Genomic DNA, 16,485 nt, shown 5'->3' with positions numbered 1-16,485 from the left:
AGAGGGGGCCATTCAAGTGGAGGGAGTAAAAAGAAATGTTGTAGTGGTAGGGGATAGTATCATTAGGGGGATAGATAGGGTTATCTGCAGTCAAGAGCGGGAGTCCCGAAGGGTGTGTTGCCTGCCCGGTGCCAGGGTTAAGGACATCTCTTCTGGGCTGGAAAGAAACTAGGAGTGGGAGGGGGAGGATCCAGTTGTCGTGGTCCATGTTTGTACAAACGACGTAGACAGGACAAGGAAGAAGGTTCAGTTAAAGGAGTATGAGCAGCTAGGGGTCAAATTAAAAAACAGAACCTGAAGGGTAATAATCTCTGGATTATTACCTGAGCCACGAGCGAATTTGGCTAGGATAAATAAAATTAAAGAGTTAAATGCGTGCCTCAAAGGCTGGTGTGGGAGAAATGGGTTTTGATTCTTGGGACACTGGCACCAGCACTGGGACAGCAGGGAGCTGTTCCATTGGGACAGACTCCACTTGGCCAGCACTGGGACTAGAGTCCTGGCGAATCATATAACTAGGGCTGCAGAGAAGGCTTTAAACTAGTTAGTGGGGGGGAGGTTTCTAGAGAGCAAATAACAGAAATGACAACGGAGAAGGTCATATACTTAGGTAACAGTGGGGATATTAAAAAACAGAACGTGTCAGGAAGGGACAGAACGTATGGAGCAAAAGGTAAAGTAGTAAAGGGGAAAAAACAGGAACTAAGTGTCACAAAACATATTTGAAAGATCTTCATCTGAATGCACGTAGCATTCGTAACAAAATGAATATGTTAATGGCACAAAAACTACATACGGGTATGATCTTGTGGCCATTACAGAAACATGGCTGCAGGGTGACCATGACTGGGAATTAAACATACCAGGTTATTAAACAATCAGGAAGGACAGGCAGGAAGGGAGAGGAGGTGGGGTGGCTATGTTAATAAAGGAAGGAATCACTATAATACAGAGAAATGATATTGGGTCAAAGGAGCAGGGTAGTGAAACATTTTAGTTGGAGATAAGGAATAATAAGGGGAGAAAACACTAGTGGGCGTACTCTGTAGGCATCTGAACATTTGCAAATCTGTTGGACGGAGTATTAATCAGGAAAAAGTTGAGGCTTGTAATAAGGGAACAGCTAAAGTTGTGGGGGATTTTACCTCTCATATTAACTGGTCAAATCAAATTGGGCAGAGCAGCCTTGAGAATGAGTTCATTGAGTGTATTAGGGATGGGTCTCTTGAGCAGTATGTAACTGAACCAACCAGGGGGCAAGCAACCTTAGAATTGGTTCTGTGCAATGAGACAGGATTAATTAAAAATGTCGTAGTAAAGGTTCCCCTTGGAAAGAGTGACCATAACATGGCTGAATTCCATGTTCAAGTAGAGGGTGAGAAGGTTGGATCTCAAACAAGCGTGCTGAGCTTGAATAAAGGAGACTATGAATGTATGAGAGCGGAATTGATTAGAGTGGACTGGGAAAATAGATTAAAGGGTAAGACGGTACCTGATCAGTGGTGTACATTTAAGGAGTTATTTTACAACTTCCAAAATAAATATATTCCACTGAGGAAAAAAGGGTGCAAATGAAATGATAGCCATCCGTGGCTAAGTAAAGTATTTAAGGATAGTATCTGATTAAACAAGGGCATATAAGGTAGCCAAATCTAGCGGGAGGATAGAAGATTGGGAAGTCTTTAAAAGACAGCAAAAAATAACTAAAAGATTGATTAAGAAAGGGAAGATAGATTATGAAAGTAAATTAGCAAAAAATATTTTTAAAAAAAGCAAAAGTTTCTGTAGTTATATAAAAAGTAAAAGGGTGGCTAAAGTAAATGTTGGTCCCTTAGAGGATGAGACCGGGAAATTAAAGCTGGGAAACATAGAGATGGCAAAAACGCTGAACAAATATTTTGTATCAGTCTTTATGGTAGAGGATACTAAGAATATCCCAACACTGGACAAACAGGGGGCTCTAGGGCGGGAGGAGCTAAATACGATTAAACTCACTAAGGAAGTGGTATTGGTAAAATAATGGGACTCAAGCCAGATAAATCCCCTGGGCCTGATGGCTTACATCCTAGGGTCTTGAGGGGAGTGGCGGTAGGGATTGTGGATGCATTGGTAATAATTTTCCAAAACTCCCTGGACTCAGCAAAGATCCTGGCAGATTGGAAAACTGCTAATATAACACCGTTATTTAAAAGGGTAGTAGGCAGAAGGCTGGAAACTATAGACCTGTTAGCCTAACATCTGTTGTTGTTAAAATGTTAGATTCCATTATTAAGGAGACAGTAACGGGACATTTGGATAAACATAATTTAATAGGACAAACTCAGCATGGTTTCATGAAGGGGAAGTCATGTTTGACAAATTTGCTTGAGTACCTTGAGGAAGTAACATACAGGGTGGATTAAGGAGAACCAGTGGACGTAGTTTATTTAGACTTCCAAAAGGCATTTGACAAGGTGCTACACAAAAGATTATTGCGCAAGATAAAAAATCAAGGGATTGGGTGTAATAATCTGGCGTGGGTGGAGGATTGGCTCTCTAACAGAAAGCAGAGAGTTGGAATAATTGATTCATTCTCAGACTGGCAATCAGTAACTAGTGGTTTTCCGCAGGGTTCAGTGCTGGGTCCCCAACTCTTTACAATCTATATTAACGATTTGGAGGAGGGGACCGAGTGTAATATATCAAAGTTTGCAGATGATACAAAGATAGGAGGGAAAGTAGTGAGTGAGGAGGACATAAAAAACCTGCAAAGTGACATAGACAGGCTAAGTAAGTGGGCAGAGATTTGGCAGATGGAATACAATACTGGAAAGTGTGAAGTTATGCATTTTGGCAGGAAAAATCATAGAGCAAGTTATTATCTTAATGGCAAGAAACTGCAAAATACCGTAGTACAAAGGGATCTGGGGGTCCTGGTGCGCGAAACTCAATAAGTTAGTATGCAGGTGCAGCAAGAGATCAAGAAGGCCGATGGAATGTTGGCTTTTATTGCTAGGGGGATAGAATATAAAAACAGGGAGGTATTGCTGCAGTTGTACAATGTATTTGTGAGACCGCACCTGGAATATTGCATACAGTTTTGGTTTTCATACTTGTACTGCCTTCCTTTAGGAATTTATGTTAGTTTTCCAGTTAATTCAGGGGTTTGAGTAATTTGGGTCGGTTTCCATTGTGTGCTGCTACCTAGTGGATATTTAGTACCTAGCAAGTGCAGTAAAGCGCAGTAAAGTGCAGTAAAGAGCAGTAAAGTGCAGTAATGCACAATAAAGTGCAGTAAAGTAAACTACTGTATATCACAGACCTGCAGCCACACATGGTCTGGGAAGTTATATTGTTGTCACGCTCCAGCCTTGGACACTATTTGTCTTTTCGCAATAAGAATCTTTCAGTAAAGTTTACAAGAAAAGTCAAGCCTTATGATTTTTATGGGAAGATATCAAGTTGTTAGCTACCTGTCTAGCTCTGCATAGGAAAGTGCTGCAAGGGCAGAATAGTGAAAAGACAACAGCACAGCGGGCTCAAGCACAAGAAGATACCACTCAGCTACCATGAGTCTACGCTCAGGAAGACAATATACCATAGAGGACGTCGTCCAGCCAACCGAGTAGCATGAGCATCCTCGAGCAAATGATGCCAAGTCACAGTCCTCTAAAGCATCCTCCAGGTCATCTCGGCGGTCCAGCAGACCGTCGTCATCGACAGCTTCTGCAGTCGCCAAAGCACATGCCAAGGCAAAAGCTGCCCAGGCTCAATTGTCCTTGGCTGAAAAAGAAGCTAGAGTGATGAAGCAGAGAGCTGACCTCGACGCTAGTGTGACAAAGCAGAGAGCTGACCTCGATGCCAGTCTCCACATTCTCCAAAGCCAGAGAGCTGCTGCTGCCGCTGAAGTTGAAGCTGCAGCTTATGAAGAAGGTGAGGAGAATGAAGGCGGGGAGCACAGCCATGAACCATATGTTCCAGAAAAGCCCCTCAGTCCAGTGCAACGTACAAGTGAGTATGTCCAACAACACTCCAAATTGTCCTTCAAGGAAACATCCAGGTATCTCGACGCAGAACCAGCTACTCACCACAGTAACACACAGCCTGCTTTCGGAGGCACTGAGCTTAAAAAGAAGAAACAAGTAAGAATTACCTGTAGAGACCTCCACAGCACATGGCCTATCCAGCCAAGCAGTCCTCACCCGATCCATAAGGTGCACAAGACCTCGCTAGGCACCTCATCCGCCGAGAATTGTTAAGTTCAGGTCTTCTAGAATTTCATGACCATCCTGTAAATTATTGGTCATGGAAAGCGTCCTTCCTGAGTACCACCAAGGACTTGAATCTGTCACCCAGAGAAGAACTAGATTTGATGACAAAGTGGCTCGGAGCTGAGTCGTCAGAACAGGCAAAGAGAATTTGCTCAGCACACGTCCACAATCCCACAGCAGGCCTCAACCTGGTTTGGCAACATCTCGAAGACGGTTATGGGACACCAGCAGTCATTGAACACGCACTGCTTAAGAAGATTGAGGACTTTCCGAAGCTAACCAACAAAGATAATGTCGATCTTCGAGAACTGGGTGACATCCTCCTCGAACTGGAGTGTGCTAAGGGAGGCGGTTACCTGACACGCCTCTCGTATTTGGAAACAGCTCGTGGGGCAAACCCAATAGTCGAAAAGCTCCCCTACAACCTTCAAGAGAAATGGATAGCTAAGGGATCCAAATTCAAGGAAGAATACGGAGTGGCATTTCCCCCCTTCTCTCTCTTCTCCAGGTTCGTCCAACAACAGGCAAAGGTGAGGAAAGATCCAAGTTTCACTTTCTCCACCTCCAACAGTTACGCTCCTTCGAGAACAGAGAAACGCACAAAGTACAGCAACAAAGCCTCTGTGAGCGTGCACAAAACAAATGTTCCAGCCGAACCATCAGTCAACCAATCCAGTTCTGCTGGGAATAAAGTGCATGACCCAGATCGTTATTGTCCAATACACAAGAAGCCCCACCCACTCAAAAAGTGTCGAAGCTTTAGAGGCAAGCCTATTGATGAGCGCAAATCATACCTGAAAGAGAATCGCATCTGCTTCAGGTGTTGTGGGTCGACTATGCACATGGCAAAAGACTGCAAGGCGACAATCAATTGCTTTGAGTGCAACATTGAAAAACACAGCACAGCACTGCATCCAGCTCCTCCTCCTTCGACCACTGAGAGTGCTGCGGTTGATAAAGAGGAGAGCGGAGAGCAAAGCGAAAGCACATCTTCTTCAGTCACCTCCAAGTGTACAGAGGTTTGTGAAAATGCAAGCAGCCCACGCTCATGCTCCAAATTCTGCTTGGTTAAAGCATATCCTGCAGGGAGAAAGGAGAAGGCAATCAAGATGTATGCAGTGCTTGATGAGCAAAGTAACAAGTCTCTAGCGAAGACAGAATTTTTCAGTCTCTTTGAAGTCAAGGCCAGCGCAGCTCCATACATGCTAAAAACCTGTTCAGGGACAACAGAGACTACGGGTAGGAGAGTCGGCAACTTCATGATCGAGTCCATGGATGGGAAACTACAGCTTCCCCTCCCCACCTTAATTAAGTGTGACATGATGCCAGATGATAGGACAGAAATTCCCTCCCCAGAGGTCGCACGCCATCAGCCCCACCTACAGTCAGTTGCCAACAAGATTCCAGCTGTGGACCCGGACGCTCCAATCCTCCTGCTCTTGGGAAGAGACTTCTAAAGGGTGCACAAGCTGCGTGAGAAAATCAACGGGCCGCACAATGCTCCTCTTGCGCAGCGGCTTGACCTGGGATGGGTCCTCGTGGGTGGAGTTTGCCTGGGAACAGCCAACAAACCAGCGGATGTCAACGTCTATAAAGCAAACATGTTGCACAACGGTCGCACATCCTGTCTGAGCCATGCCCAAACAAGATCCAGGTAAAGGAAGGCTACGATGGCACGACGCAGCATCCTTGGTCAACCGCCTCTGCCTGTGAGGAAGAGGCAGGCCTCACTGTGAGCACAGACAGCCTAGGATGCTCAGTGTTTGAAAGGTCCAAGGATGATGACAAGCCAGCACTATCCATGGACGACAAAGCTTTCCTAACCATCAATGCCCTGAGGAGGTTTTTCTCAATACGTGGTCCAGCCAAACTTCTCCGCTCCAACAGAGGGACTAACTTCGTGGGTGCCTGTAAGGAGTTGGACATCCACACGGACAATGCAGCAGTAAGAAGCTAACTCCAAAAGAAAGGATGCACGTGGGTGTTTAACCCACCGCATTCATCCCACATGGGTGGTTCATGGGAGAGGCTCATCGGTGTTGCCAGGCGTATTCTGGGTGCTATGCTGCTTCGGACGGGATCTACTCGTCTCACACACGACGTCTTGAGCACTCTCATGGCTGAAGTCATGGCGATCATGAATGCAAGACCCCTGGTGCCGGTGTCCACTGACCCAGACATGCCTGCAGTCCTCACCCCAGCGATGCTCCTGACTCCAAAGGTGAGTGCTATTTCAGCCCCCTCTGGAAACTTCGACATGGCTGAGCTGCACGGGAAGCAGTGGAAGCAAGTCCAGTGTCTTACAGACACTTTTTGGAAGAGATGGAGAGGAGAGTATTTGTCCACCCTACAGAGCCGTAGGAAATGGACAGAAGACAAGCCAAATGTCAAAGTGGGAGATGTTGTCTTGCTGAAAGACAGCCAAGCACACAGAAATGAATGGCCAGTGGGACTGGTTGTCAAAACTCTGCCGAGCAGGGACAAGAAGGCCGGAAGGTGGAGGTGAAGATTGTCAACGAGGGGACTGCCAAAGTGTTTCTGAGGCCAGTCTCCGAGATCGTAGTCCTCCTTTCTGAAGAAACCTAGCGAAAGGATTCTGAGTATGTTTGAAGCCAAAGGACGTTTTCTTTAGGTTTTATTTTGTATCTGTAGTGGTACCAAGCGGGGAGTGTGCTGCCTTCCTTTAGGAATTAATGTTAGTTTTCCAGTTAATTCAGTGGTTTGAGTAATTTGGGTCGGTTTCCATTGTGTGCAGCCACCTAGTGGATATTTGGTACCTGGCATGTGCCGTAAAGCGCAGTAAAGTGCGGTAAAGCGCAGTAAACTGCAGTAAAGCACAGTAAAGTGCAGTAAAGTAAACTACTGTATATCACAGACCTGCAGCCACACAGGGTCTGGGAAGTTATATTGTTGTCACGGTCCAGCCTTGGACACCATTTGTCTGTAAGTACTTGAGAATGTTATAGATGATTAGTGTACACTATATTTTGCAGAAAATGTTTAGTTTGTAACTTTTCTTTGTAAGCAAACTTACACAGCTAGCCATGAAGTGCTCGCTCTCTGTCCAGCTGGTTAACTTGTAGCTGTATTTTGATGCACTATGTTCAGGGCTAATTTAAAGAGAATGCCTTCCAGCTTGCTAAATGTATATTCACAGTAAGCTGTGTTTCCACATGTTTGGTAAGTTGCATGCCAAATGTACTGTGTTGCTCAGGCGTACCTAAATTTGTGTATGCATATCAGTTATGTGCTTGTATACTAATGTGTGCTTCCATTTCTGTATTGTATTTCAGTTTCACAATAAGAATCTTTCGGTAAAGTTTACAAGAAAAGTCAAGCCTTGTGATTTTTATGGGAAGATATCAAGTTGTTAGCTACCTGTCTAGCTCTGCATAGGAACGCGCTGCAAGGGCAGAATAATACTTAAGAAAAGGCATACTTGCTCTCGAGTCAGTACAAAGAAGGTTCACCCGGTTAATCCAGGGGATGAGGGGGTGGTTATATGAGCAGAGGTTGAGTAGATTGCGACTCTACTCATTGGAGTTCAAAAGCATGAGAGGCAATCTGAGTGAAACATATAAGATTGTGAAGGTGCTTGATCGGGTGGATGCGGTGAGGATGTTCCCAATGATGGGTGAAACTAGAACTAGGGGGCATAATCTTAGAATAAGGGGCTGCTCTTTCAAAACTGAGATGAGGAGTAACTTCTTCACTCAGAGGGTGGTAGGTTTGTGGAATTTGCTGCTCCAGAAAGCTGTGGAAGCTACATCATTAAATATATTTAAAACAGAAATAGATAGTTTCCTCGAAGTAAAGGGAATTAAGGGTTACGGGGAGCAGGCAGGAAATTGGACATGAGTCTAGGTTCGGAGTGGTCATGGCCCTGTGGGTAGTGGAGCGGGCCCAGGGGCCGTGTAGCCTGGTTCTGCTCCTACTTCTTGTGTTCTAATTCTGTGTTAGATTTCAGGAGATGGTTTTATTCCTGTTCCTGGCTGGGGTGGAGATCGCCTTTGCAGAAGGTAAGTACTGTAGAAAATATAGGGACAGAGTGATCTCCTGGATGAGTTTCGATCGCCTAGATGGGTCGGAGAGGAATTTCCCAGATTTTTTCTCCCAAATTGGCCATTCGGTTTTTTATCTGGTTTTTCACCTCTCCCGGGAGATCACATGGGTTCGGTTGGGATGGAGAGTGATAGAAGATTTGAGGTTAGGATCAGATCAGCCATCATCTTATTGAATGGTGGAGCAGGCTCGAGGGGCCGATTGGCCAACTCCTGCTCCTATTTCTTATATTCTTATGACCAATTTTTGAATCATCTGCAAACTCTTTAATCATGCCCCCTACATGGAGGTCCATATCATTGACGTATACCACAAAAAGCAAGGGACCTGGTTCTGAGCCCTGTAGATCCCCACTGGAAACATCCTTCCAGTCATACAACTACCCGTCGACCATTACCCTTTGCATCCTGCCACAGAGCCAATATTGGATCCAACTTGCCACTTTCCTTGGATCCCATGGGCTTTTAATTTTTTACCCATGTCTTCTGCCTCCACACACAGGTTACGTTTTTGGTCTCCAAAAGGCCATACTCTTTCCTTAGTTATCATCTTGCTTGTTATGTATTTATAAAAGATCTTTGGATTTTCCTTGTTTCAACTTGTTAATATATTTTCATTCCCTCTCTTTGCTTTCATTGAGACATGGCTACTGAAAAATCATGACTGGAAAGTAAGCATTGCAGTGTATAAGGCATTCAGAAATTATAGAGAGAGGGAGTAAGTGGAGGTGGTGTAGCTCTACTTATTAGAAATATCATAATGGCAGTAGAAAAAAGTGATGCAGCTCTCAGCAAGACATAAATAGAATTCATGTGGATAGAGATGGAAGACAGGAAAGGATCAGTCACATTAATAGTGTAGTCAACAGTCCACCTAATAGTGGAAGAGAGTTGGAGGAATACATATGCAGACAGATTAGGGAAATTAGTAAAAAATCTAGAATAATAATCATGGGGTATTTCAAATACCAAGATATTATTTGGACAATTGAGGCAGGTAAAGGGGATAAGGGCATGGAGTTCCTACAATGTGTACAAGATTCCTTTCGAAAACAACATTTAAAAAGCCCAACAAGTGATGTGTCACTATTGGATGTAGTAATGGAGAATGTGCCAGAACAGATAAGCGGAACATCGAGGCAATATTGACCATAATATAATATGCTTTAAGATAATAATTGAGAAGGACATAATGATGACAAAGTGCAAGGTAATAGGTTAGACAACTGCTGATTTTGAGGGGCTGAGAGTAGCACTTGGAAATTAAAAGGACAACATTGGCAAACAGTGACTTACAACAGCAATGGGAAACATTTAAATGAGTATTCAATAGAATCCAGAAAAATATATTCTGCTTATGAACAAGAACAAGATAAACACTCAAGAGTCACCGTGAATGAATAAAGACATAAGGGAAAAATTGAACACATGGAATGTGGCATACATTAAGTACATGGACAACAGGGGAGAATATGATAAGGTAGAACATGAAGGGATTAGAGGAGAATTCAAAAAACAATTAGGAAGGCAACCACGAACTATGGAATTAAATTATCAAGGAACATAAAAGAAAGTATTAAAATATTTTACAGGTATATCAATAAAAAAGGAAGGTCAGGTTTGGAATAGGGCCAGTAAGCGATGGAGAGGATAATATCACAGGCAGCAATATAGAATTGGCAGTGATTTTAAATAATTCATTTGCTTCAGTATTTACCAGGTAGGTAGAACAGGTGGAGACGACATTGGAATATGAGGTTAGTAATGAGTTAACTGTAATTAAATTAAAATGAAGAGATATACTAAATAAACTGATCAAAATCAAAGGGCATAAAACTCCTGGTGTTGATGGATTACATCCACGCATTTTAAGAGAATCTAGGGAAAAGATAGTAGAGGCATCACAACACACATTTAATAATTCGTTAGAAAAAGGTGTAGTGCCAGAGGATGGGCGGATAGCTAACGTAACACTTTTATCAATGAAGGGAGATAGACCATGTCCATGGAACTATAGACCAGTCAGATTAAATCGGTGGTAGGAACAATAATGGAAACGCGACTAAAGGAGAAAATAGAAGAACATCTAGAAATACTCAGCATGGATTTCAAAAGGAAAAGTCTTGCTTAACCAATCTAGTTGAATTTCTTGAAGAGGTAACAGAGAGAGTAGACAACGGTAACGCAGTAGATGTAATCTATCTAGATTTTCACAAGGCTTTTGATACACTATCCCATAAGGGTCTAATAAATTAGGTCAGGGAATGCGGAATCAGGGGACAAGTAGCAGAATGGATAGCTAGCTGGATTCAAGACTGAAACACAGAGTGGGGTAAAGCGTAGCAATTCAGAGAGGCAGAAGGTGGGTAGTGGTGATCTACAAGGATAAGTGCTGGGACCACTGTTGTTCAAAATTTATATTAACGATTTAGACATTGGAATCAAAAACACAATTATTAAATTTGTGGACGACACCCAATTGGAGGGGATGGCCAATACTGAGGAGCACTGCAACAAATTACAAGAACACATTAAAAACTTGCAGAATCGTTATAGAATGAGCAAATTAAATTTACCACAGATAAATGTGATGTATTATATTTTGATAAGACTAATAGCGAGGTTACATATTACTTGGAAAATATAAATCTATAAAGGGGTAGAGGAGCAAAGGGATCTAACATAGAAACATAGAAGATAGGAGCAGGAGTAGGCCATTCGGCCCTTCGAGCCTGCTCTGCCATTCAACGAGATCATGGCTGATCATCCAAACCCTAGCACCCGGTCCCTACACCGACAGCCATCCCACCCAAGCCCTATCCCCATAACCCCGTAACCCCACGTATGTAATCCCCCCTAACACTAAGGGCCAATTTTAATCATGGCCAATCAACCTAACCCGCACATCTTTGGACTGTGGGAGGAAACCGGAGCACCCGGAGGAAACCCACGCAAACACGGGGAGAATGTGCAAACTCCACACAGACAGTCACCCGAGGCTGGATTTGAACCCGGGTCCCTGGCGCTGTGAGGCAACAGTGCTAACCACTATGCCACCATGCTGCCCTAGGAGCACAAATACACACATCACTGAAAATTATCGACAGAGTTCAACAAATCCATACAAAAAGCAAACCATGCACTAGGGTTTATTTGTAGATGGATAGCATTGAAAAGTAGGGAAGTTCTGCTAAACTTCTATCGAACCTTGGTAAGGACTTGGTTAGACCACACTTGGACTACTCTGTGCAACTTTTGTCGCTATAATAATTAAAATAATATAGAGGCACGTGAGAGGGTGCAGAGCAGATTTACAAAGATGATACAAGAAATGCGAGGGGACACCTATCATGAAAGGATGAACAGCCTGTGTATCCTTTCTCTTGAACAGAAAAGGCTGAGTGGTGACCTAAATGAAGTCTTTAAAATCATGAAAGGTTTTGATAGAGTAGAAACAGAGATTGTTTCCACTTTTGTGGAAGATCAAAACTGGAAGTCATCAATATATGACAGTCACCAAGAAATCAAATAGGGAATTCAGAATTAACTTATTTACCCAGAGAGGGAGGAGAATATGGAACTCGCTACCACAGGGAGAGGTTGAAGTGAATAGTACGGATCCTGCTAAGGGGCGGTTAGATAAACTTATGAGGGAGAAGGACATAGATTGTTGTATTGATAGAATTAGACGAGGAACACGGGAGGAGTCTCGAGTGCAGCTTGATCTCCAGCTGAGTTAATTTGGACAAATGGCCTGTCTCTGCACCGTGTATCCTATGTAATCGTATGCAACCCCTGCTCTTTCTATACACCTCAAGGCTTTCTGTATAAGTGAGCTCTCAGTCTCTGTCAAAGGATTCCCTTATTTCACGTATGTTTCCCTGTATGCTTCTTGACATCCAGTGGGCTCTAGATTTGAGTGTCCAGTCCCATCCTTTTTGTCACCTGTGGCTAAGTGGGTAGCACACTCACCCCTGAGTCACAATGCTGTGGGTTCAAATGCCACTCCAGTGACCTGAGTACTTAAATCTAGGCTGACACTCCAGTACATTGCTGAGTGTGCGCTGTCTGAGGTGCCGGCCTTCAGATGAGATGGTATACAAAGGCAACTTCTGCATTCTCAGGTGGATGTAAAATACCCCATGGCACTATATCGAAGAAGAGCAGGGGAGTTAGCCCCGGTGTCCTGGCCAATAATTTACTCTCAATCACCGTAAAAAATCAGATAATCTGGTCATTATCTCATTGGTGTTTGTTGGACCTTGCTGTGTGCAAATTGGCTGCCGCATTTCCCACATTGCAACAGTGACTCCACGTCAAATGTACTTCATTGGCTGTAACGCGATTTGAGACGTCCGGTGGTCGTGAAAGGCATTATATAAATGCAAGTCTTTCCTTTCCTATTTTCTTTGTGGGAACATACTGGCAGTGAACCCTTACTATCTCCTCCTTGAATGCCTCCCATTGCTCTGACACTGATTTACCTTCAAGTATATTTTTCCAGTTCACTTTTGCTAAATGACATCTCAGCTTCTTAAAATTGGTCTTTCCACAATTGAAAACTTTTACACCTGATCTATCTTTGTCCTTCTACATAAGGGGAGATTTAATATAGATAACCTAAATTTTGATTGGATTTGAAAGATTACATAAATCTATTTTATTCCAGTGGCAGAATGGTGGGTAACCAGAGGTTACAGATTTAAGGTAGTAGGCAAAAGACCCAGAGTAGAGATGAGGAGAAGTTACTTTACACAGTGAATTGTTGCGATCTGAAATGCACTGTCTGAGAACGTGGTGGAAGTAGATTCAATAGTAACTTTCGAAAGCGAATTGAATAATTAGCGAAGAGGAACATTTTTTACAGGGCTCTGGCTAAAGAGTAGGACTGATAATACAGCTCATTGAAAGAGATGGCATGGAAATGTTTGGCCGAATGTCCTCCTTCTGTGCTGTACCATTCGATCTTTGTATGAGCACGAGACAGATAGATAGAATAGGGAGAGTGAGTGACAGAGAGAAAGAAAAAAAAGACAGAATGACTGGGAGAGGTACAGATGTGAAGAAATTAATTTAAAAAAATACTTGAGAGGTAACAATTTGGAGGACTATAGAAAAAGAACTGGGGAATGGGACTAATTGGAGGGGTGAGGCCATGGTGGGAATTGATCTGATGGTTGTGAATATTCAGAACGAGGCATTTCCCGATCGGGAGCAAATGCTGCTCAGCGAGCAAAAGGGTGATGGTGAACGGGACATGGTAGGATGTGGGCTGCAGAGTTGTGGATGAGCTCTTGCTTATGGAGGCTTGTAACTGGGAGGCCAGCCAGGAGAGTATTGGAATAGCCATGTTGGAATTTAACCAAGGCACGGGTGAGGATTTATGCAGCAGATAGGCTGAGGAGGGACTGAGACTGTCGATATTATGGAGGTTGTAGTAGGCAGGACTGATGTTTCAGAGAATATGAGGTCGGAACTCAGCTCAGGTCAATGAGAATGCCAACGTTTCGAACAGTCTGGTTCATCTTCAGGCATTGTTCTGGAAGGGGAAATGAACTGGCAGATAAAAAAGGGAGTTTGTGACAAGGACCGAAGACAATGGCTTTAGTCTTCCCAAATTTAAATGACAAACACAGCAATACAGAGAGACGTGGTGTACCTATCTAATTGATGGATGTGGAGAAGTAACAGGAACAACAACAGCAGCAAGGACGAGAGAGTAACTTATGAGAATTGTAATAAAGTAGGCAAAGTTAATAGCTGGATACAGAGACTTACCAGGAACAATATTCGCAGCAAGGAGGGGAGAGTACAAGGCAAGAACAGTAATGCAGTTAATCAAGGTTTAGACAAATAAAACAGGATAGAGAGACTTACCAGGTACACCAACAACAGCAAGGAGTGGATAGTAAATGCATTCAATTGTCATAAGCCCGTAATAGATCTTATTTGCTAATGATAGATAATCATAATATGTAGAAAGAAAGTCAAACGCCCAGGAGAAACTCTTGCCCATTGTTGTAACATTCCAATCGACTGTTCTCAGATACCGACTCACTCTCTGTTGAGCAGCACACTGATCCCTGTTAGTGCCAGAGGTGATGCTCTCACTGACACTATGGGATAACAAAATGAAAGGAGCCCCTTATTAATAAAAGAGGGGAACCCTGCTCTGATGCAATTAAGGGTCATGGAGAATGACATTAAATACAGTCACTGAACAAACAGCTTCAGTTAACCCGTGGAGACTGATATGAATTACAGTCACTGAACAAACAACTTCAGTTAACCCCTTTCAATCCTGCACGTTTTGTAACACAGTAAAGTAGAACATTTCTTCTGTCTGGATAGGATATATGAGGGTTGCTGAGGGAAGGAATGGTGAAATTGAGCAAGATCTGGCCGGAACCTTTCAGTCCTCATTGGATATGGGAGTGCGGCCAGAGGCTTGTAGGGTTGCAAAAATTGCTACTGTTAAGAAAGGAGAGAGCGGTAAACCCTGCAACTACAGGCCAGTCAGGCAAAGGTCAGTGGTGGGGAATCTTCTAGAGGTCTTATTCCCGATCATTTTGATTGAGTTCTTTGATTAAGTAATGGAGAGAGCTGATGAGCATAATGTGGTTGACGTTGTTTACATGGAATTTTAAAACACATTTTACAAAGTGCCTTTGAATAAACTTGTTAGCACCAAAGGGACAGTAACAGTGCGGTTCTGACATTGGCTAAGAGACAGAAACCAAAGAGCAGTGGTAAATGCTTTTTGTTCAGCTTGGAGGGAATTATGCAGTGATGTCACCCAGGGGTCGCTATTCGGATCGCTGATCATTTTGATAAATATTAAACATTAACGTATCGATATATATAAAAGGATTTGTCTCTCTGTCTGTCTCTATGTCTGTCTCTCTGCCTGTCTCTCTGTCTGTCTCTCTGTCCGGCTATAAAATGAAAAGTTATAGAGCGTACATGTGTAATATCAAAAGAAAGCTCATCATTAGGTGACTCATGTAGGCGTATTTACTTTTTGCTCAGACAAAAATTGTGCTGACGGTCGGACAAAAATGTTGCCGATGGCATCGAAAAAACATTCAAAATTATGCTCATTATCCGCTCATTTGCATCGAGTGGGGGCGGGTTCATTGTGTGTGTGGGCGGGCCACCCTACAGTTGAGTGACGTGCTAATTGATCAACCCTACATTTCAGTGACCTGACGGTTGAGCAATCGGTGCATGTGTGGGCGGGCCTTATCATTCTGAACCGAGGCGAGTGGCCGCCATCTTGATTCCAAACTCTTCATTTCTTTTTCCCACTTTCTGCGGGTTTCTTTTCAAATCTACATTTCCACCAAAAAAAAAGTTGCATTTAAAACACAAATTTTTTTTTAAAAAAGTTAATTTATTTGTAAATCTTTTCTCTAACATCTAGAATTTTCCTACCTTTCACCGTTTTTCCAGGCCTGTAAGCCTGGGCCTCTGTTGCCCAGCCACGCCCGAGCTAGGCACCTCCCATCACGCTCAGCAAGCGGCTCGTGATGACTGCCATCTTTGTGAAGGCTGGAGGGGCGGTCCTGAGCCGAGCATCGCCACCGCTGCCATCTTAGTAAAGGCGGGTGGGGTAGGCGTCAGCACACGCGACTTGAGTCCGTCCGGGCCTCACGCGGTAGGTTGCGCGGTGGCCTCTCTCCGCTCCTGAAGCCGGCTTGGGTGGGGAGCGGGGCTCGGGAGATCGGGGTTCGGCAGATCGGGGCTCGGGGGGGGCGGGGCTCGGGAGATCAGGCCTCGGGAGATCGGAGGGGGGCGAGCATCGGGAGATGGGGGGGCGGGGTCGGGAGATCGGGGGGCGGTGCTCGGGAGATCGGGCCTCGGGAGATCGGGGCTAGGGCGGGCGGGAGGCGGGGCTCAGGAGATCAGGCTTCGGGAGATCGGGGGGCGGGGCTCGGGAGACCGGGTCTCGGGAGATCGGGGGCGGGGCTTGGGAGATCGGGCCGCGGGATATCGAGGGGCGGGAATCGGGAGATCGGGGGGCGGGGTTCGGGGAGGCGGGGGCCGTGGCTCAGGGGGGGCGGGTGGGGGGTCTCGGGCTGACAGGGCGCTCCCCTCGCCCCCCTCTCCCCCCTCCCAACCTCTCCCCCTCTCCCCTCCTTACCACCTCCCCCTCCTTCCACCCCTCCCTCCCG

At 44.5% G+C, this 16,485-nt stretch overlaps 1 protein-coding gene across 1 annotated transcript in view; it reads right to left on the bottom strand.

The window, feature by feature from the left end:
• Positions 1 to 14,448, bottom strand: part of LOC147092050 (putative G protein-coupled receptor 139) — a 44,772-nt gene extending 30,324 nt beyond the window's left edge. Inside the window, exon 1 of the mRNA XM_085975790.1 lies at positions 14,189 to 14,448. Coding sequence (XP_085831916.1) covers positions 14,189 to 14,327 — 139 coding nt within the window. The 5' untranslated portion in view covers positions 14,328 to 14,448. The remainder of the gene's footprint in view (positions 1 to 14,188) is intronic.
• Positions 14,449 to 16,485: the final 2,037 nt, after the last annotated feature.

Source organism: Somniosus microcephalus, unplaced genomic scaffold (assembly GCF_052327205.1).
Source record: "Somniosus microcephalus isolate GS21.2 unplaced genomic scaffold, FLI_Smic_1.0 unresolved_chr2, whole genome shotgun sequence".
Classification (NCBI taxonomy): domain Eukaryota; kingdom Metazoa; phylum Chordata; class Chondrichthyes; order Squaliformes; family Somniosidae; genus Somniosus; species Somniosus microcephalus.
The sequence above is the reverse complement of the archived record's forward strand: the minus strand, read 5'-3'. Positions and strand labels throughout refer to the sequence as shown.